The 21,557-nt window shown below is 37.8% G+C and overlaps 1 protein-coding gene across 1 annotated transcript; it reads right to left on the bottom strand.

Moving 5' to 3' along the window:
• Nucleotides 1-1,443: 1,443 nt before the first annotated feature.
• On the bottom strand, nt 1,444-20,167 carry LOC105930884 (protein shisa-5). The gene is made up of 5 exons (XM_036152024.1): nt 19,889-20,167; nt 15,428-15,581; nt 14,140-14,288; nt 5,672-5,899; nt 1,444-3,267 (listed from the first exon to the last, which is right to left on the bottom strand). The coding sequence occupies exons 1-5, from the start codon at nt 19,953-19,955 to the stop codon at nt 3,083-3,085; spliced, it is 783 nt and encodes a 260-aa protein (XP_036007917.1). The 5' UTR covers nt 19,956-20,167; the 3' UTR covers nt 1,444-3,082.
• Nucleotides 20,168-21,557: the final 1,390 nt, after the last annotated feature.

The raw sequence follows: 21,557 nt of genomic DNA on the forward strand, positions 1-21,557 counted from the left end.
CTTTGATAAAGAACATTTAAGGGGAAAAAAAACAGCACCTTGAAGACTAAGTGACACAGCAGTCAAGTCAGGAATGCAGTTGTGTATTACGTTATAAAATCAACCCCCAACCAGAAATAAAGACTATAGCTGCTTTTCCATCAGCCATCAAATTGCACAAATTATAATTACAAAAATAAATTTCCAGAATGAAAATACAACAATTTCAGAAAAAAACTCATGGTTTTCGATAAAATATTTTTGTGCTAGGATGAGATGCTGCATTTTTATGCTAGGATGGAGCATCGAAATTGGTATTTTTTACAAAACTGCAATTGAAACTTTTTTCGCATCACGAGTCACATGATCAACAACCAGATGTTACTACTGGTGATAAAGAAAGAACACGACAAGGTGAATGTACAGCTCTTCAGTAAAATCGACGACAATTTCCCAAAAATGCTGCATACATAGCCACTCCCAAGTATAAGGGGCTTATCACTCCAACAACTTAGTAAGACACCGGTGTTTCCTCTGATTGCTGATGATAGGCAACAGTGACATGGCTGATATATTCATATATCTCATGTTTAAATCTGTCGCCGCCATTTTTTTTTTTTTTTTATGAGTTATGGCAATAAACTTATTCATGTGATTTTACTAGCATTTCTTATTTTTATGGAAACACTGCAAATATTATTACAAGCATATTCCTGTGGTAAAATGTCCCAGTCAAAGTCCAGACATAAATACAAATGGGCATCTTTGGCATGTATTGAAAATGAGTGACCAGGCACTTTCAATCCAACCTGATTCAGGATTAAAATTTTCTCAGAGAAGGGCACACATTTCAGTCTCTGGATGTGTAAAGCTAGTAAAAATATACCCTAAACATTTGCAGAACTTAAGTCCTGCAGATAGAGCTCCTGCATTTAGACACATCTGTCCCCATTCAGGGGGGGACTGCATCCTTCGAAGGCCGAATTTGAGAAGGGTCTAGCTGCAGCTGTTAGACATATTTTGTAGAGTCCACAGCTGCAGCTAGATATAGTTGGAATTTGAAGGCCGATTACGTCACAGCACTGTGACGCAGTCCAAATTCGAAGGCTTCTTCAAACACCGCACACCAATGCAGCCCTCCTTTTCCCCAGATTTGAAGGATGAGTCCGGTGTATCCATCATGGCCTGCCCTATCATTTGATTCATGGTTTTAACGAGTTGTTCAAACATAAACAGCAATGGCAGAGAGGAGTCAAATGCTGAAAATAAAGTTGCATATGTTGCGCTTTCTGTCACAAAAAGTACCGTGAAAAAGTTTTTAGGTGAGAATTTAGCTATGTAAACCGGCTCATCTCGCTGGTTTTCAGCTGACTGGACTGTCGAGGCTCACTATACCAAGAGAGAACACCGGTCCTCCGGCACATTGCTTTCACACTCCTGTGTCTGTAAAGACAGAAACAAAACTAAGAGGGCATAATTTTATTTTGCAGAGGACATGACAACAAGATTTGAATGCTCTACACATTCCCTATTTTATTGAAGGTTAATTTAAATAACCAGATGCAAGCAGGAAAACAAAAATGAAATTCTGTAAAATAAACGGTACACTACTTACATGATATGACAAAAAAAAAAAAGAAAATCTAGAAGAGAACAAAAGATGAAAAAAGTGAACTCTAAGCTGTTGTTCTTTTCCTAGTGACAGTGATCCAAACAAACCTGAAAAACCCCAATTGGAGTACCAAAACTGGACTATGATGGATATAAAACCAGAAGAAAAAAAAACTGCTAGGTTTAGACAGAAGACGAACAAAGAACTCGTTGGTGTCTTTTCCAGTTTAAGCAAGATCACTGCGGAAAAAAAAGACGTCTTCAAAACCATTCAAAAATGCAAAAACTTGGATTCTTTTTTAACAGGACAAGAAACACGACACACAATTTCACAAAAAATACACAAAAGCTGAAAATAAGCATCAACTATTCACAAAATAAGTTGTGCAGCTACAGGGTATTTGATGGAAACAAAACATTAGAAAACGATTTCACTGTCTAATTAGAACAGCATAAAATAAAAACTTCTTTCAACGTCTAATTTGAATTTCTAATGGCAAAGAAGTGAAATAGTTTGTGATGCTACCGGATTAAATACTTTGAAATAGAAATGAACAAAAATGTATTTAAGGTGCTCTAAAACAAAATAATTTAAATTGAAGAAAAAAATCTGAAATTTACAAAGCCATGACATCAACTTGTGGGGTTTCCCCAACCTTGCTATGAAGGCACATTTGTGTCTTGCATTTCAAGAGTGTAACATTTCTCCCTTTTAGGTTAGATTGAATGTTTGGTCAACTGATAAGGAAAGTCCTTAAGTAATGCTGAATGAAGACATCAATGCATTTCAGCTCAGACGTGTACAGATGTACATCTGAAAAGCAATACAAACCCAAGTGTATGAACTCCATCACATATCTAAGCAGTGGTTTTTAATGGTTTTCTTAACTGATGACAAAATAAATGTTCCCTTTAACGAAGATTCTAGAAAACAAAGTATCCCAGAAATGTTTTGAAAATGAATACACATCTTACAACAGTAAAAAAAACAACAGTATGATCAGAAAGAATGAAGTTTGAAGCACTTCAGCAAGAATCTGGCACATACTTGAGGTGAAGAGGATAGACATGAAAGCACCTTTTTTTCAAAGTCTAGTCACTGAGTTGCTGAAGGTGAATGAAGGAGTCCAGTAGGTTTGGCTGATGGCCATAAAAGGCAAACAGGAAGTTTTGAGGCATAGTCATAGAGCTGAAATATATCCACACACTTAAAAAAACTGAAGTCAGATGTTTCACTTCTCCAAGATGTCTAAGGAGCCACGAGTAAACTTGAATCAGACAATGTTACCATATATGTGTATCTGTACGCTGAATGTCCATGCAATACAAGTCAAAAGGCACCAACATTTTGTCAATCGACCACAACAGACGTTCAGCTGTAACATTACACTTTCATCTTTAATATCAAACTGAAGTAAGCCAGATTCTGTAGGATTTCTTGTCTTCATTCAAAGACCACTTTTAATCTCCCAGTTTGTGACACGAGATACTTTTACCCGTTGTTGGGCGGTACAACAAATTCTGGGTTGTATGCAGGCTGTGCTAGGAAGTCCATCTGAGAGGGAGGAGCGTTGGGCTGTGGGTGGGTGGGAGGTTGTAGGGGGTACGCTGGCTGTCCGGGGCTAAACGCTGCCTGGCTGTAAGGCATTGGGTGGGGAGGAGGGTAGGCTGGACCAACTGGAAAAAGAAATGAAAAAGCATGAGATGAAAGGGCCAGAAAAACGTTCAACCACAAAAGAGGTCTTTAAATAATCTGTTTCCTGTGACTTAAGAAAAAAACAAAAATAACTCAGTGGTTAATCCACCTCCACTTCTGCTATTCTGGAGTAACAGGATTGCACAACAGCAGCCAAGTTTTCAGAGCTTCAACATAGAGTTGAAACTAGATATATATAGATTTATATAGTGTATTTACATACACTATATAAAAAACATCAATTTCTCTTAGCAAGTTCTGATGGCTTAATTCACATCATTTGAGTTAAATGTAGGAAGTCAGTGTTTAAGGTAATAACCACTGGCTTCTGGTGTGAAAACACAGACTAATTTAACACTATAACTCCAAATATATCATTTTTGCTAGAAATATTTCTGAGACCTTTACTTCTACTTTTTCAACAAAGTCAGTATTTGTCTGAACATACAATTTACAACATACAAATGTAAAATTTTACACACCTAAAATAAAAACGCAAAAAACATGGAGGAAAATGTATTTTTTGGTCTAACGTATCAGTTACGACACAAAGAAAATTTGAAAGCCTAAAGTTTTATTTTCAAAAAAAAATTAAAAAAGGACCCAAAAAAGATTTTTTTTTTTAAATCGAAAATTTCTCATAATTACCTGTATCAGGCTTTAAAGGATTAAGCAAGATATCAAGAGGAGAACTGTGGACTACTCTGCTTCATCTTTAGGTATAGTTTCTAGATGTCTGAGAATCGCCATCTAAAGAGTTTTATCTTTAGGTAGAGATTAACTATAAAAATCATGGGAAGGTCAAGTCCTTCAGAAAGGAAGAGGCTCTGTGTCCTAGAGACGAACGTGTTTTATTTCAAACTGATGTTATGAAGACGTTGTCTGAAGCTGGTAAGAGAACGTCCTTGTCCACATAGAAACATGAACTGTGCGAACATGAGTTCAGAAGCAACACAAAGAGGATGAAGCCATTGTTTTAAAAGAAAGATAAAAAGCCAGACTGCAGTTTGCAAATGCTTTCAGGGACACCGACTTTTACTTTTGGAGATGAAACTAAAACTCAAGAGTGTGGCTAAAATGACATTTGGAAGTAAAAGGGTGGCAGCATCATGTTGTTTGTGTGTTTTGGTGGAAGGACTAGTGGACCTCACCAAACAGATGGCATAAAAGGAAAAGTCCGGTTATATTCAGAATTCAAACTTCTAAAAGTACTTTAAATATAAAATGATTACATACTGTTCAATAAATGATGTTTTATTTTAATTAGAGTAATTTTCATTTGAATGCTACGCACTATTATCCAAGATTGCGACGACCAGTGCACTATGCGAAGCAGAGAGTAATGGATTAAATAGCGACAGCGATGGGAGTTCCGTGGATTTATCGTCATCATTTGATATCCATCCATCCATTTTCTGACCCGCTTAATAGCGATTTGGAATAAATAGAAAACTTTCTTGACAGCAACCTGACTTCAAGTTGGCAACCCAATGACGAACTTGTGGTGGATCATGAATCGGAAGGATGAAATAAGTAATGTTTTTTTTTTTCATTTTTACCCGATGTATTGGAACATCCAACTGCCATGCACGTGGGCATTGTAACTTTAACAATAGCTCTCGCAAATTTCAATGTGGAAGTCCTTTCGAAATCTGAAATAATTGTTTTTGATCGCAGGTGTGTATAATAGTTCCTATTAAATTTGCTTGTAAAGCGTGGAGAATGGCCTTCGGCTTACCGCACCGTGACGTCACTGCCAGAAGATTTCAGGTGTGAGGTGTTACCAGACTCAGTGATCGCAACGAAAATGAATATTTTAATTTTTTTTACTGATTAACGCTAAATTCATTAAATCACCGCAAACGTATTAGTTTTAGGTATAGATAATGATCCATTGATTCTTCCTTGCTGACCGGACTTTTCCTTTCAGAGGAAATAAAATGATGTGGAAATATTAAGAGGACATCAGCCAGGAAATTATATGTCTCCCAAATGTATAATGACTCTTAATCAGACCACCAGATTAGTTACAAAGTGGCTTATGGACAACAAAGTCAATGTTTTGGAGTCGACATGAGAAAGCCCTGATCTCAGCCTCATAAAAATAGTGTGATCAGATCTGGAAAGGTGTGCATAAGCCAGGAGGCGTACAAACCTGACTCAGTTACACCAGTGCTGTCAGGAGAAATGGGTTAAAAATCCAGCAGAGGAAAAGGTATACATTTGGTAATCCTAACCAGGAAAGGTTTGCTCTGACTTGATGTAAAAAAGTGAGGAAAAAAAGATTAAGTGTCTCTCTGCAGAGTATCTAAATATATTTGGTTTTAGAAACAACAAAACTCTTATAGTTTTCAGTGGTTTTCCTAATTCATAATTCACACTTACTGGCATCCTGATAAGGTGGCGGGGGTCCTGGGGTAAATTGCTGTCCTTTGTAAGGCGATGTCGGCATCGGGTGTGTTCCATAGCCGGGCTGAACTGGCATGGGCTGGTAGGGGGGGTAGTGGGTCGCCTGGTAGGTCTGGGGAGGTCCAGGCACTGACGTTGGCTGCCGGGGGTACTGCTGAGGGGCTGAGGTAACCACTGTGGTGTGGGTGGTGGTAGCAACTACAGCTGTAAGAAAACAAGGATGAGGAATATATGAAATAATTAATATGCTAGTAACATTTAATTATTGTTATTGTTATTATTTTATTATTATTATTATTATTATTATTATTATTATTATTATTATTTTAAGAGTTAAACAGTCAACGCTAATAACATGTTCGGAATCAGAAAGACCTGGCAGGACAGCAATATAAGGCAATTATTTAAGTACCATGGACTAAGTCTCTCTAATCATATATTTGTTGACTTATTGTCTAATGGAGTATAAAATGTTTTAGCAGGAAGGAGGTAATAAGGTAAATCCACTAAGAAGCTAAAACTAATTTGCAGTTAACACAGACATGGTCCAGAAACAACTTTTTTTTTAAACTTGTTGCTGAAATGGAAATAATAGATTTTACCCTAGAAACCTTAACACAATTAAACAAGAAAAGTTATATAAAAAAATTGTCTCCCATCGTACACATTTTCATTTTACAGACTTTTTCTCCTCACACTTTGACAAACAAAAAACATTTAAACAAAACAATCATCGATTTGTTCCACATAGGAACTCCGATTATTACTTCTGCTTTTATCTGTAAAAATCCATAAAATTACACTTGGCTATAAATAGATGATCAGTTTAAAAAAAAAAAACATTTCCAGTGCTAAATAAATATTAATTCAATGGATATCATTAAATTATTTGAATCTTTCTTTACACATCATGTCTGTATACAAGGATATGAAGAAACATTTTTTAATAATCATTTAGCGTCAAAGTATTAAAATATTATTTAGTCGTAATAAAGGAACTGAGTCAAACCTGGATTAGACAGTAATAAATGTGTTTTTTTAAGTGGGCATAAAACATGCACATATAACAACTATAAAAAAGGTACACACATTTATTTATTCCACTAAACACATGCCTTGTTTGCTATAAAAAACAATAACATCATCACGTTGTTTCAGACTGAAGGTGTAGGCGCAGTGTGTGCCCTCAGCAGAAAAAAAAACTTGTCTAAGCGGGGCTTTTTAAAGACTGGGTGGGCGTCTTTGTGACGACTTCCTGTAAATGACGTTCGCCGTCCTTGAAGTTTCCCCTCAATGGTTGTCGTGGAAACAATGACTCAGACACTGAGCATTCCTGGATCTGATCCCAGCGTGCCGCCGCCCGGGCAGAGGAAGCCGCATCGTGCAGCATGCCTGTGTTTTCTGCACGCTGAGAACTACTGCTTCTTTTACCGTTTCAGCTATTTTTTTTAAACTTTATTTCTTGTTTTGTATTATCCACTTCTGTGGTTCTCTTTCATCGTATATATTGTGTGAAAAATACTATTTATCTACTTAATTTCGAAGAAAATACAGATTAGGGGGAACCTAATCTGTGTGTGTGTGTGTGTGTGTGTGTGTGTGTGTGTGTGTGTGTGTGTGTGTGTGTGTGTGTGTGTGTGTGTGTGTGTGTGTGGTGGAGGGGCTAAAAGAAATATGCCTGTGTAAGTTCTCAGTTATCCGGATCATCACAACAGCAAACAGGCTTAAATCAGCGGGCAACCGGACTTTCGTTCAGTTCTTTCTGAAAATGTTTTGATGGCTATCCAGGAGACTTTGTCAAGAAATTTAAATACTGTCTATAGTCCCAGATGTGTAGATTGGCGTCTTTGTCAAGTCATTTGACAAAGACTCCTGGATAGGTGTCGTAACGTTTTCAGAAAGAACGAAAATCCGGTTGCCTCCGATTTAAGCCGGTTTACGGCTCAAAGAAATACTTGAACAGATATCCATCCGCAGTCACTTGGCAGCTCCTTTTTAAGTCTGGTCAGTCCAGTCCAACTTCCTTTAACGCCTTTATTTTTTTCAGCACAAGCTCGAGAAATTATTCTGCATATAAATGGCCAAATGCTCTTTTGCTGCGCCATTCTCTTTACCTGACTCCGCCAGATAGATTTGCTCCGCATATCCATCTGGAAACCTTCCGTTGAAGTAACTTTGGGAAGGGGCGAAAATACTGGTTAGCTGATTGGCCTATGTTGGTGATAGACGGGCCAAATGAACCAATCAGATTCGTCGTCGCTCGTAACAGAGCGACGACGAAAACACAACCACAAGCCAAGCTACTCTTGCTGCTGCAGGTAAAGGCTCGTTAGCTCAGCAAATGTAATTCCGATAAAACTTGCTCGATAGCTACGCTAACGCTAGTTTCATCGGCTGAAGCCGCCATGTTGTTTAGACTGAACTGACGCGCTTCCCGTTGCGTCACACCTCAACCCGCCTCAAAGCCAACGCTGATTGGACGTTCGTTTGGTGAACGGCTCCAAATTTTCTTTAACGGAGAGTAGCCAGACTGATCTGCGAGTGAAACCTTGAAAGCTCGCGAGATCAGGATGGTCTCACGAGGCTACCATTCTCTCCCCGTCTTGTTGTTTTCTCACTCTTCCGTTTGAGTTAGTATCTTTAAATTGCATTTGCACCCACGCATCTAAGGCTACGTTCACACTGCAGCCTGAAGTGACCCAATTCCGATTTTTTCTGCCCATATGCGACCTGGATCTGATCTTTTCATGACAGTCTGAACAACACAGATCAGATTTTTTCAAATGCGACCCAGGCCGCTTGGATATGTGGTCCTGAATCCGATACGTATCTGATGTTTTCAAATGCGACCTGTGTCTGTACGGCCAGGTCACATTCATCCGACCTGTACGTCACCGATACTCGACAAACGTCACTATTCTGCGTCCTGCTATGCAGAAGTGGGAAGAAAAACGACACACATAGCAGACGACAATGAGAAGAGCAGTCAATGGAGGGAAAGCTCCGGTTATAAAATAAATTAATGACCGCAAAATGCGCGCCAGCATTATAATCCATGTTTACTTCCACAAACACTGAGGACGCTTGCTACGTGTGACGTCATCGCATCCTCTACTGCGCATGCGGGACACTTCGGTTGAACGCATTCAGTTCACACAGGAGATCACATACAAGTCGCATATATTTGGAAATGTGAACAGACACGCAAAAAAATCTCATTTCACAAAAAAAATCGGAATTGAGCATCAAGGCCTGCAGTGTGAACGTAGCCTAAGATGCCAGGGGAGTGACTTGGCACACATCTTGAATTAACGAGATTGGATGAAGAATGACACAAAAAGCGCTAATTGGCCATAGCTGCAAAGAAGAAACATATTAGATACCAGCATGAAGTCACATGGAAACATGAAGCAACATGGAAGCCAACAGTTTTACACACACAAAATAACATCAAATAAGCATAAATATACTAGAAATGCTGAAAAATCAAGTCACATACATTTAATGAGTGAACAGATGTGACAATTACTTTTTATTTTGTGATATTTACAGTCAATGCCTTTTCCTGTAATTTTAATGAGATGGCGCCCTATTGCCCCATAAACAAGTCGCCAATCTACACATGTGGGACAGCAGATGATCAGCCTTGTGGAGCACTTGGAGAAAGACAAACCACACAAGACACACAAGCACAGCAAATCATGTACTTATGCTCAATACAGATCATTTACTTTTACTCAGATACAGACTTACATGTTTACAGCTGTTGTGTTACCAAAATTATGCTTTTCATCAGAAATATTCCATGTCATTTTAAACATATCATAAAAAGATGAAAGTAGAACATTGTCAACACTTTCCAAACTGTGGTTGCGACAGGCAGCTTCCTGCTAGAGATAACAGCCCCATCAGCAACAACTTCCTTTTTTAAAAGCAGACAAATAGGATGTCAAGGTGAGATGAGATACTTCCATATCCCTCACTATGAACTGACTCCTTTACTGATGACATTCAATCTATCTGGCCATTCATACAAAACCAAACTACTTGAAGCTGTTATTAGATTCTCTTGCTGATATACAGGCCTGAATGAACTCAAAACTTTTTCCTCCTCAACAATTATAAAACAGAGGTTATGGTATTTGGGCAATCAGCTCTGTCTAATAGCATTCTAGACCCATTTCTATCAAACAAACTTTGACAGCTACTTTAAATTTACAAAGCAAATTGGTGTGGTTATTATGTGTAGTTATTCAGTATATCAACTTGTCTGGAGTACCATCCCTTCATGACTGGCAGCTAACACAAAATGCTGCTGCTGGTCTGTTAGCAGGAACAACAAAATAAGAACATACAACCCCAGTAATGGCTTCACTACACTGGCGTCCTGTTAGCCAAATAATTGATTTAAAAAAAATAATTGCTGCAGGTTTTTGAGAGTCTTAATGGCAACTGGTGGGTTGCTGGTCGAACTCCCGCTCTGTCTCAGTCATTGTCGTTCGGCAAGACACTTGCCCGCTTTGCTTGCTGTCTGTGGTCAGAGGGCCCAGTGGCACCAATTGTGTGGCAGCCCTGCTTCAGTCAGTCTGCCACAGGGCAGCTGTGGTTACAATGTAGCTCACCACAGTCATGAATGACTGAATTTAGTGTAAAGTGCTTTGAGGTCCTCAGGACTTAAAGGGCTACACACAAGTACAGGCAATTTTACCATTTACCATGGTGTTGCTTCATCGTATTTAATGGATCTTATACAACGACATACACCCACGAGAGCACTAAGGTAAAAAATAAATAAATCAGCTGCTCTTAGATGTTATGAGGTTCAACTAGAAAGGTAGAGGTGACCATGCCTTTTTTTTGTTGTGGCCCCAAAACTATGGAATAACCTACAGATTCATATAAGACAAGGCCTTCTAAAGGGGGAATATAATGCAAAATCCATTTTTAGCCCTTAAATACATTTTGTTGAGTACTTGGAGTCTCTATGAATGAAAAAAGGTTAAATTTAGTCTGTCCAGGTACTGCGTAGAAATTTTTATATTCTGTTTGGGTCATATTTTTCAATCCGCTTATTTTTCTTTGATATCCATTACATTTTTGAACAATTAGGCCACAGTATTTGCTGTGGACTTCCTAAACAAGGTCATGGACTTTGTTCTTAATAATTTAGCAAATCTGCAAGTGGATAAGTGAAAATGTTTGGTTGTTAGGTGTATTAATCCACATAATTCATTACACTAGCTATGTTTACATGGACAAAAGTAATCGGAATAAAGAGCCAATTGGATAAAAATGCATCATGTAAACAAGCCAGTTGGAATATTGTCATCAGAATCAGCTCAGTCGGGTTGTTGAGTGACAGAAATATGTCGGGAACCAAAACTGTCCGGCTCCTCATACAATCTTTCTGCTCGAAAAAATAAAAGAGCTCAAAATTGTTATTTATTCAGTAACGTTTCAACCGTAATTAGAACCTGGTGCAAGTTCAGCCTGGGCGCTTGGAAGACAAACTCTCATACGATACTGCTTTGTTTAGTATTTCTTGTTGTTCAGCAAAGACGGAAGTTCTTCTGTGTTTTTTAGGGAGATTTGATCACTGCGCATGTCAGTGGTTCTATTCTGAATAAAGCCAGACGCATACACACGCACATTATGATTGGATTAACTGATTGTGTGAAAATTTAAAAAAGGTACAATCCGATTGCTTTTTGTTTTTTAATCAGAATACATTTCAATCCGATGGAACATAGCTATTGTCCCCCAACATACTACAAAACTGGCCAAACAGGGTGAATTGGAGCACTCTGGAACCTGGGAGCGGGTGGGTGTTAAGTGGCGCCTTTAGTTTTAAAGGAGCAAAAACAACAAAAACAACGTACGTGCACGTGAACAGCTGCCACTCATGGCTTAGCCCCTCCCTGCCCACAAAATGCCACCAGCAGAGCAGTATTGCATGTCAAGCAGATAAAAATGTTCTCTTGCTAACAGCAATATGAAGTTAAAAGTTACTTACTTCTTCACTAGACATGTTCCTCTAAAAGGTGATGCTGTTTTGCTTTGTATTTATCCTTAGTAAATATACGCACTGGAGGCGAGAATGGGGAGGGGAAATGGGTGCCGGGTTGCAGCTGGAGCGGAGGTAGAGAGAGGCGTGGCTTGATACACTTTTAGTTTTGGTCTATAGATAGTGCTCAAGCCCCGCCTAGTGGTGAAATATTGCTTAACGCTGCTTTAAAGGGACCACACCAAAACAAGTTCCTCTCAGACGAACCTCAGAACAATGGTAAAAGATGGGAGGTGGGGCAACAATAACTAGGAAATCAGACCAAATAATTGCAGTTCCATTTTATATAAACCACAACTGAATGATTTAAATGTGAAAAGGTAGGCATTAAAAGCATGACAGTTCCCCTTTAAAGTGCTTTTAATGACCCGCCACTTCTCCTTGGCTTTTGAAATTAATAAAACATGCTATTTTAACCATTTCTATATTATTTTTATTTATTTATTTGCTATGGAACATTTTATTCCTATCTTCTATGTGTTATCTTTTCTTTTAAACTACTGTCAATTATTCTGCATTTTGTGTGCAGCTCTTTGGTGCCACTTGTTTGCTGTTAAGTGCTAGTAAAATAAAGTTGACACTGACCTGGAGCACTTTTTGTATTTGATGGAAACATGAATTGTGCTTTCTACTAGTCCTTAGGTCAAAACCTTGAACTCAAGTACATTTGGGTACTGCAGTAGATCAATGGTCCAAAGCACACCAACACATCCATCTCCATTATGGAATTAAGGTTTTGAAGGGTCCTAGTCAATGTTTGGACCCAAATCTGATAGAGATGCCGAAATCCTTAAAACAGGCCATTCATGTTAGAAAATGCTCCAAAGTAGCTGAAGGAAAATTATCTGCAAAAGAGAGTTGGCTTCAACACTGCCAGCAGTTGTTGCTGCCAGGACTGGCAGAACCAGAAATAGATTTAGTGGGTAAATGCTTTTTTACATAGGGTCAGAATGGTTTAGATAGATTTTTTCCTTTAATAAATTAAATCATCATTTGAAAATGGCTTCTTGATTTTATGCAGCTCATGTTTGTCTAATGCTAAAATCTGTTTTCCAATCTGAAAAATGTAACGTGTGACAATAAAAGCAAAGATAGAAAAAACCTAAAGGGCCTAACACTTTTCCATGCCGCTGTACATGCATCAAACCAAAAGGCAGCAGCTACAAAATCTCTCCAGGCAAACAAACAGCTCTGTAAAGTTTGGCATAAAGCCAAAATAGCAATTATCTTTAATGAGTGAATGTGTCATAAACCTGAGGGATGATGACTGAAAAGTAGAACCTTATTTAGCACGCTTCAGCAACCTCTGCTCAGCTTGCCCTCCATGTCATGTCTGTGGTTTCAGTAAGACCCAAACCCTTCTGTAATAAAAGTCAGGTGGTGGGAGGGCCGACAGTCCTCAAATGAGTCCCCTGACGCTCCATTTCATAAGTACGCAGACAGCACACTCCAACACAATGGAAACCACAAGTGCAAGATCTTCTTCTGACTAAGTTAAAAGCCAGGCGCTGCATCAATACATGTAGTGAAAGGCTAGCAAACACCAAGCAGCTCTAAAAAGTGTTACTTGTTGGTTGTGCGCAGGAAACCTATGTGTGCAGCAGCACACTGCAAACAATGCTGGAAAATACCCACAAAACGTAATCACACTGCAGCCCCACTCTCTTAATTAGTTTTCATTCAGCAAATAATTAGCTAATTGGACAGAAAATATGGAAAGTAATTTTTTATTATAATTATCAATAACAAATGGCAACAGGTTAAACGTTGCAGTTGCTTCTTGAAAACAATGTAATGCATAAATATAAGCAAAATTTTATTTAAATATTTTTAGATTAATAATTTTACATGATAATTTAAAGATTAAGTATTATGATTACCAAACAGTATTTAGTTACATTTAGAGCATAGGAAAAATGCAGCAAAGATTTATTCAATTGTGCTGTTATGGTTGAGTGCTTTTATTTTACAGCAACCAGTAAATAGGCAACTGGGTTGCTTAGAAAGCAAGAAATAACAGTGCCAATAGGTTTACATAGTTATAAGGTGGAAGCTGAATCATGTACAGTATACTTCTTACCTTTTTTTTATTACTCTTTTTCTGGCACTAGTGGCTTGTTTTATTTAATGTAGGTTAACAGGAAAGGGGTTGAGAGAGGGGGGAAGACATGCGGTGAAGGACCTCAGGCTGGAGTTGAACCCGGGTCAGCCACGTCAAAGACTAAGGCCTCCATATATGCGTCGCGCTCACTGTCCCTGCGCCACCGGAGCACGCCCCGACACGTATTACCTTTGGTTGTAATGTGTGTTTAGGCAGAAAAGCAAATTCTAAAACCGAAGAGATACGAACCACAGAGAAAACATGTTGAGAACTACTTACGCTGCGACTTGTGGCACATCTTGTAAATGCAGCAGCAGGGACAGATGCAGCAGCAGCCGAGGACGAGAAGAAGAAAGATGGAGCCCACGATACTAATGATCATAGGCACAGGTGAGTCATCCATGAAATCACTGCTGAACTTTCTGTCGCTGAAAAAAGTAATGACAAAAAACAGGACATCAACGCTACTGTCATCTAAAGTTTTCTTTAGTAATTGGAAAATTAAGGACCCCACCCCCCATGTTTTTTTTTCTTCACGAGAAAATACAAATATATTATCTCGACAAGACTCTAAAATTATTAAATTCTAACCTAATAAACAAGAGATGAAAAACTTTCACATGATTTAAAAAAGGTACAGCAGGTTAAAGTTCATAAAGTTTGCTAATCAAAACAAACACATCATCCCCACTGTCAAGCACAGAAGTGGAGGGGTGACGATTTGGGCTTGTTTCTCAGCTGTCAGACCGTGGCACCTTGCCATCATGTCAGTCATGAACTCTTCTGTACAAGTATTATGGAGTCATGTGTGAGCCCAGCTGTATGAAACAAATTTCCCCTCTGTGGGACTGTAAAGGGAAATATTTATTTATTTAAAAGCTTGGCCAAAACTTGATCCTGCACAGCCATAAATCTACAACAGAATGGCTGAAAAACAGAATAAAAGGAGCTTTAGCGCCCAACGATCAAAGTAACAGAACAGATTTGGGACCTTAAAGGGGCTTTCATATCAGACCTGCTAATCTTTCATAAGAAAACTATATTTCGATCTTTTTGCATACTACTACCTAAATGTAAATTCTGTATTATCTAAATTACCATAGCCTATAACAGGTTATTTGCAATGCAAAATCATGACTACACTGCAAAAACAGAACTAAAAATAAGTAAAATTTTCTTGAAATGAGTGTATTTGTCCTTGATTTGAGTAGGTAAATAAGACTATTTGCCAATGGAATAAGATTTTTCCACTGAAAATAGGAACAATTCATTACCATCATCTTATTTCAAGTGCAAGATGTCTAATTATCTTATTTTAGGGGTCAAGATACTTATTCCATTGGCAGATAACCTTATTTACTGGCTCAAATCGAGGACAAATAGACTAACTTTAAGAACATTTTACTTGTTTTTAGATCCCTATTTTCAGTGTACTGGTGCAACTCACTTCACACACACACACACACACACACATACATATATATATATATATATATATATATATATATATATATATATAAAAACCATGATCAACGGATACAAGAAACTGAGGAGAAAAATTCTCTACCATGATTGCTGGGCTAGTTCAGACAGCCTTCGGAAAGAATCAGTACAGCACTGTCTGTTCTCACAGGTGCCGCAGCAAAATCCTATCTTGCAGTCCTGAGATCTATGGTATACATTGTTGGAATCTGTGTAGCTGTCACAGTCATCGTCCCATGCTGTAACAGAAGAGAGAAAAATACATTTATTGTAACTAAGAACAATGATAGACCGATGCATTAATGCAGACAAAGTGAAACAATTCAGACATGAAGAAGCGAGTTAATAGCCAATAGTCATTCCACTGAAAGTTAGGCAGAGAGCTATCTTTAGACGAATGACCAATTAAGTTGTTCAAACTTTGTATTGAAACGTGATCAATGGTAAAAGTTCGACTTTTTTAAGTTTTTTTAAGTTTAAACTGAGCTGAATTTAACAAATTCAGTCAACAGTCGTAGGTGTAGATCCATTGCACACACGTAAAAACAACATGCTACAATAATTCTTATTGAATCAATTTACAGTGTCCAACTAAAGTATCCATAACCTTTGAAATTGTTTAGATTTTGTTATATTACAACCACAAACATTAATGCATCATATTGTAAGTCTTATGTTCCAGAGCGCTACTCTCTAAACTCCAACCATAAAGTGTAGAGAAATGAACACGTGACTTTCAAAGTATTTGACAACTTTAAGAGGCCTAGTCCTGAACTATGACCAAAAAAAAGAAGAAAAAAATATATATTCATCTTCAAGTGTAAAACACAGAAATAAAATGTGACAAGCCTACAGGGCACGACCATTTAATGGAAAAACCTATGTACAGAACCAGAGCTACTGGAAATTCGCCCCTTTAAATATAAAAAGTGTTCCATGTATTTTATTCAGCCATATTTATTCTGATATCTCCAAATAAAATCTTGAGCAAGCCTCCAAATTTCACAATTTCCGCTGTGTGAAATTTAATCTGATCATAAATCCAGCTGTCCTGTTTCCAGCATCTGAGATTTGTTAGAGTGCATTAGTAAACAGAGAGCATCATGAAGACCAGGGAAAAATGAAAATAGGTCAGGAAGATGAAAACGTAAGGATTAGGCTATAAAACTGAATCTCAAACTCTGAACCTCTCACACAGCACTGTTCAGTCCATCATTTGAAAATCGAAAGAAAGCTGGGTGGCAGAGCCATTCATGGAAGACGGGAAGGAGCAAAGCTAGTGTTGAGAAAAAGTCATACAAACTTCCAGTTAAAAGTTTGCCATAAAATGTGTAGGAGACACAGAAACAAGGAAGAATGTGCCCTAGTTCAATTACACTAAAATGTAACTTTTTGGGCAAAAATGCAAAATGCTGGGTGTAAAGGAAAACCAACACTGCACATCACCCTGAACACATCTTCTCTATAATCTAGAATCATGCTGTGGCGAAGCTCTACTTATCCGAACAAAGAAAAAACTGGTCAGACTTGATAGGAAGACAGAACCAAACGCTGGGCAAGGCTGGAAGAAAACGTTTCAGAGGCTGTGAAAGACAGACAACTGGGGCAAGAGTTTACCTTCCAGCAGCTCAACCCTACTGAACACCAGAACTATAACGGGACAGTTCAGATGGAAGCATATTTCTATTCAAGTCCACACCAAAATCTTATTCAGAGTTCGTGGCAAGGCTTGAAAATTACTGCCAACGGAAAATTGACGCTCTACATCGAATCAGGCCAAGGTTGTGCTATTTTGTAAAGTAAAAAAAAAAAATGTGTCCTTACATGTACAAAGCTGGTAGAGACTAGCCCTGAAAGACTTGCAATTGTAACCGCAACAAATTGGCTCCAACTCAAAGGAGCTGAATGCAAATTCTGGATGCCACACCTTCGATATTTGTATCATTAAACCACATTTAGAAACCATCACTGTTTTTCCCATGTAGAATTCAGCATTACTTTGTGTTGGCGTATAACACAAAATCCCAAAATGAAGTACATTGTAGCCTGTGGTTGCAATGTGAGAAAGATTTGACTAAGTTCAATTAAGAATGAATGCTTTAGAAGTTTTAGTGTTTTTCATTCAATCAATAAAATTTTTATGTCAGACTTAAATGCTACAAAGAATAATAACTTGTTTTTAAAACTGCTTTTCGCAAACATATGTCTATATTGTGTTAGTTAAATCGAAAATGTTTCGTTTGTTTAATTGTATGATCATTAGGAAAGGACATAATGCAGTACACACATGAACAAAAACAATCTATAGCATAAAGTAGAATAAAAATATACTGCTAGCATTTGTGTACAATAGCACAACGTATTGTAGTTTTAGATGCATAGTTTGGCTTAAAACCATCACACATTAGGGCTTAAACAGGAAAGAGGTTGAGGAAGAATGACCCATTGTTTCAGAGAAAAACTTTATAAACTATTTAGAAATGTATTGCTTTTGTTATTATCTAGTATTAAAAGAGGCTTTACACAATATAAGGACAGAAACCTGACTGGTGACCCTGTAAATTACAGCTTTTGTGTATAAAACTAACCATTGTACAGATACATTTTATAACACTCACCTGAGAAGAAGAGCAATACATCTCTGCCTGGAGGACAGAGTAGTTGGACTACACTGCCCTGTTTCTAACATAAGGCCAAAATAAACAACTTTTATATTGAATTAACTTAATTTTTGTATTGTTACTAGCACGTACTCCGGGCTTGGGCTGCTTTACATGAATGCAGTTCTAGTTTAAACATTATAGTCAAGCAGTCTTGTAGACAGCTCAGAGGTCCGATCAGGTTGTGACACAGTGTACCGTAATGCTCTGAATATCCACTGAACGAAGCGGCTTCGTTGCTAACCAAAGTTGTACTTACACATTTTAACACATTTTAAGCACATTGTACCACATAAAATCAGTCAGTAAGCACAACTTTTATCATATATATGGCGCACCAGATTTATGAGAAAATGTAAGGATTTTAAGTGTGGCTTACAGTTCGAAAAATACGGTACTTTTGATGTTCGTACCACTGAGCTAAATTATTCACTGGAGTGCTAATAGCACGCTGCTAGAACGTGTCGCTTTGAAGCCACCGGCCGCCATATTGGTACTCCCTATTTTCCCCCAGTAACTAGGGAATATGTGCGCTACAGCATCGAATAACGAGGATTTTCTCATGTTCAGGGGGGGCTTAAAACTTTTAAAATGTCAAATGCCATATTCTCTTATGTTATGTTCTAAAACTATCAAGTACTGAGAAAGTCATGTGCTGAAATATTTTGTATTTTATTCATTTAAATATATATAACATTTATAAATATATAAACAACAATATACAAAAACATATATATACATATATGTATACATTTATATATACACATACTTATATATACAAATATATATATTTAATATGAATAACATGTAAAAAAGTTTCAGCACCTAATTTCCCAGTAGTTGATAGTGTTAGTACATCCACTGACTGTAAAAGTACATGTGAAACGTTTTCACACAGCCAGAAAACTGCTTGTTGTTGCAGCAAAATCCTATGGGATTCTGTGAGAGTAGGGAGTAGCAAGATGGCGGCCAGTGACTTCAGTTTTTCGGCAAAATCAGCACTCCAGTGTATTATATAGCTCAGTGGTTCGTACTAGTAAATAATTTTCTATTGTTAGTTCAACGAGAGCATCAACAATACCAAATTATCTAAAAGCATTATTGAATGCAGTTATTTCATGCTATTGGGCCTTAGTTTTATATTTAAGCCTTCGTTTTATATTTACATAGCAGTATGTATGGTGGTGGGGCTCATACTGTGTGCAGTTTTATATTGTTATCCAAAACCAGATTAATTTTACCGTCTCTTACTAAAATTGTACTTTTCACTAAAACCAGAGATGAGACACTGTTTCAGTAAGTTATTTAAAAAGAAGTACGTAACACAACTACTTCACTAGATTCGTAATAAGCACGCTAACAGGGGTGGTTTGGACTATTTTTGACCGGTTCGCTTGTGGTCCTGGACAGACAGGAAATGACGTAGACCCTGTTGCCAGGGGATGGGGTCCAATCACAACCTGGGAAAGCTGCCCCTACCTTTCTAGCAAAATTAAAGTGCTGTGGTTTCTACTTCCCTCTCTTTGTTCTAAGAAACACGTACAAATAAAATAAACAAACGAAGTACATGTAAAACGTTTTTTTCGGATTAAAGAAGTTTGTTTAAAAAATGTTTGACAAGTTAGTTTTTAATCGATGGCCGTCTAGACTTTTTTTTGCAATTAACTGATTACATTCAGAGGCTTTAGTTAGCAAAGACTTAAAAAAAACGTTTAATGTTAATAAAATGCTTTAATAATTAACGTTTTATCCTAGACCAGCCTCTGCTGCTGCCTACGGGGCTACAGAAGGCCTGAGGTCGCGGTGAGAGACCCAGCCAGAAGCTAACCTCTCGCCTACCAGATGTGAAGACAGCAGGCAGCGATCGTGGAAAAAGTCCCACTTACCGAAGACACGCGTGGACATAGCGGCGCAGAAGACCAACACTGCTACACCGGACAGGCCTGGCGCCATGGCTGCGTTGTTGTTCCCAGAACATGCGCTGCAAACAGACTACTCTTTCTCCCCCACCTCACCTCCCCGACTGAAGGAGGAAGTCTGGTGTCCAGGACCCGCTGTCTGCTCCTGCTGCTGCCGCCAGGATCCTCGGAGCTCCGCCCGCCTGCGGCGTTTACACAGGGTGGGGCATGACGAGACAACTCACCCGGCTCTCACATGCGGAGATCTGGTTATTTACGATAAGATCCAGATTACGTTGGCTCAAAATTCCCCAGAAACATGCACAGAATGAAAGCTAAGGCAGACTGAACATGTGCCGAGAGGAGCTGACATGAAACTGAGCCAAACAGGTCAGAAAGCAGACATGGTGAAAAATAATTTAACAAACAGGACATTTATGGCCATAATAGTAATTAATTAGTCCTAGGAAGTCATTACTTCTTTAGTAAAGTATGAAGAGTCGTAAAAAGAAGGCAGCATATACAAGATAGTAACCACAGCCAATTGAAACAACATACAGTATTTTTTGTTTTGTTTTATTTTTGACTTGGTAATATTTTATTTAAATCTAGATGCTTACAGTAATCCTACAGGATCACAACTCCAGGTACAATAGTAACATACACAATACAAGGTATAAAAAGGCAGCCTTTGTTTTCTTACAGATGTCATCATATCAGATTAAACTCTTCCTAGTTTTAGTTGTTTAGAGAGTAATGATGACATAGTTTCCATTGGCTTAGTGCCAGAATAATTTTAAAGATTTATTTCTGTATTTATTTTAGACCTTTTGTTATTTATTCATTTATTCATTCATTTATTTATTCTTTTCATAGTAATGCATCTAAATTATCATTACACAAAACAAGGCCTCAGTTGCATGCAAAAACATGTCATACCATGTAAGAAAAGGAGTAGGTTGAAGAACACGTTTTATTGACCCTAATCCCCTTCTCAGTTCATAAGAAACATAAAAAAATGCCACATCATGCCCTGAGCATGGGCATGACAAATATAATTATACATTCTACATACTTTTACATGCCACTTCACACATTTTCATATTTTTTTTTCTTTATACCTAAATTTGAACAGTCTTTAAGGTCATGTTCCTGTAAGTTCCACTGTTTTACACCAGCAACAGACATCTTTGTCTTCTGCTACTATCCTCATTCAGAGTAAACAGACCTTGGATGACAGGCGGTAACTGATAATGTTTTGCCTTATGCATAAATAATAGTGTTTGGAATTTAACTAAGTCCTTAATTTTTAAAAGTCCAGACTTGAAAAACAGTTCAGTGGTGTGTTCTCTTGGGGCAGCTCTATTTATAATCCGTATAGCTCTTTTTGTAATTGATTGTATACAATCAACGGCATTAGGTTATCGATATATGAATTACACCATACTTCTAAACAATAACGAAAATATGGTAAAAGCAGAGAACAATACAAAATTCTCATCGACTCACAATTGAACACATACTTAGCTTTATTTAAGACTAAAAGATTTTTTACAAGTTTTCTTTTTAATTTTTGCAATATGATATTTCCATCCTAATTTCTCATCTATTACTATTCCCAAAAATCTAAATTCTGGAACTCTTTCAATATCAATTT

The sequence above is a fragment of the Fundulus heteroclitus genome, chromosome 20 (assembly GCF_011125445.2).
Source record: "Fundulus heteroclitus isolate FHET01 chromosome 20, MU-UCD_Fhet_4.1, whole genome shotgun sequence".
Lineage (NCBI taxonomy): Eukaryota > Metazoa > Chordata > Actinopteri > Cyprinodontiformes > Fundulidae > Fundulus > Fundulus heteroclitus.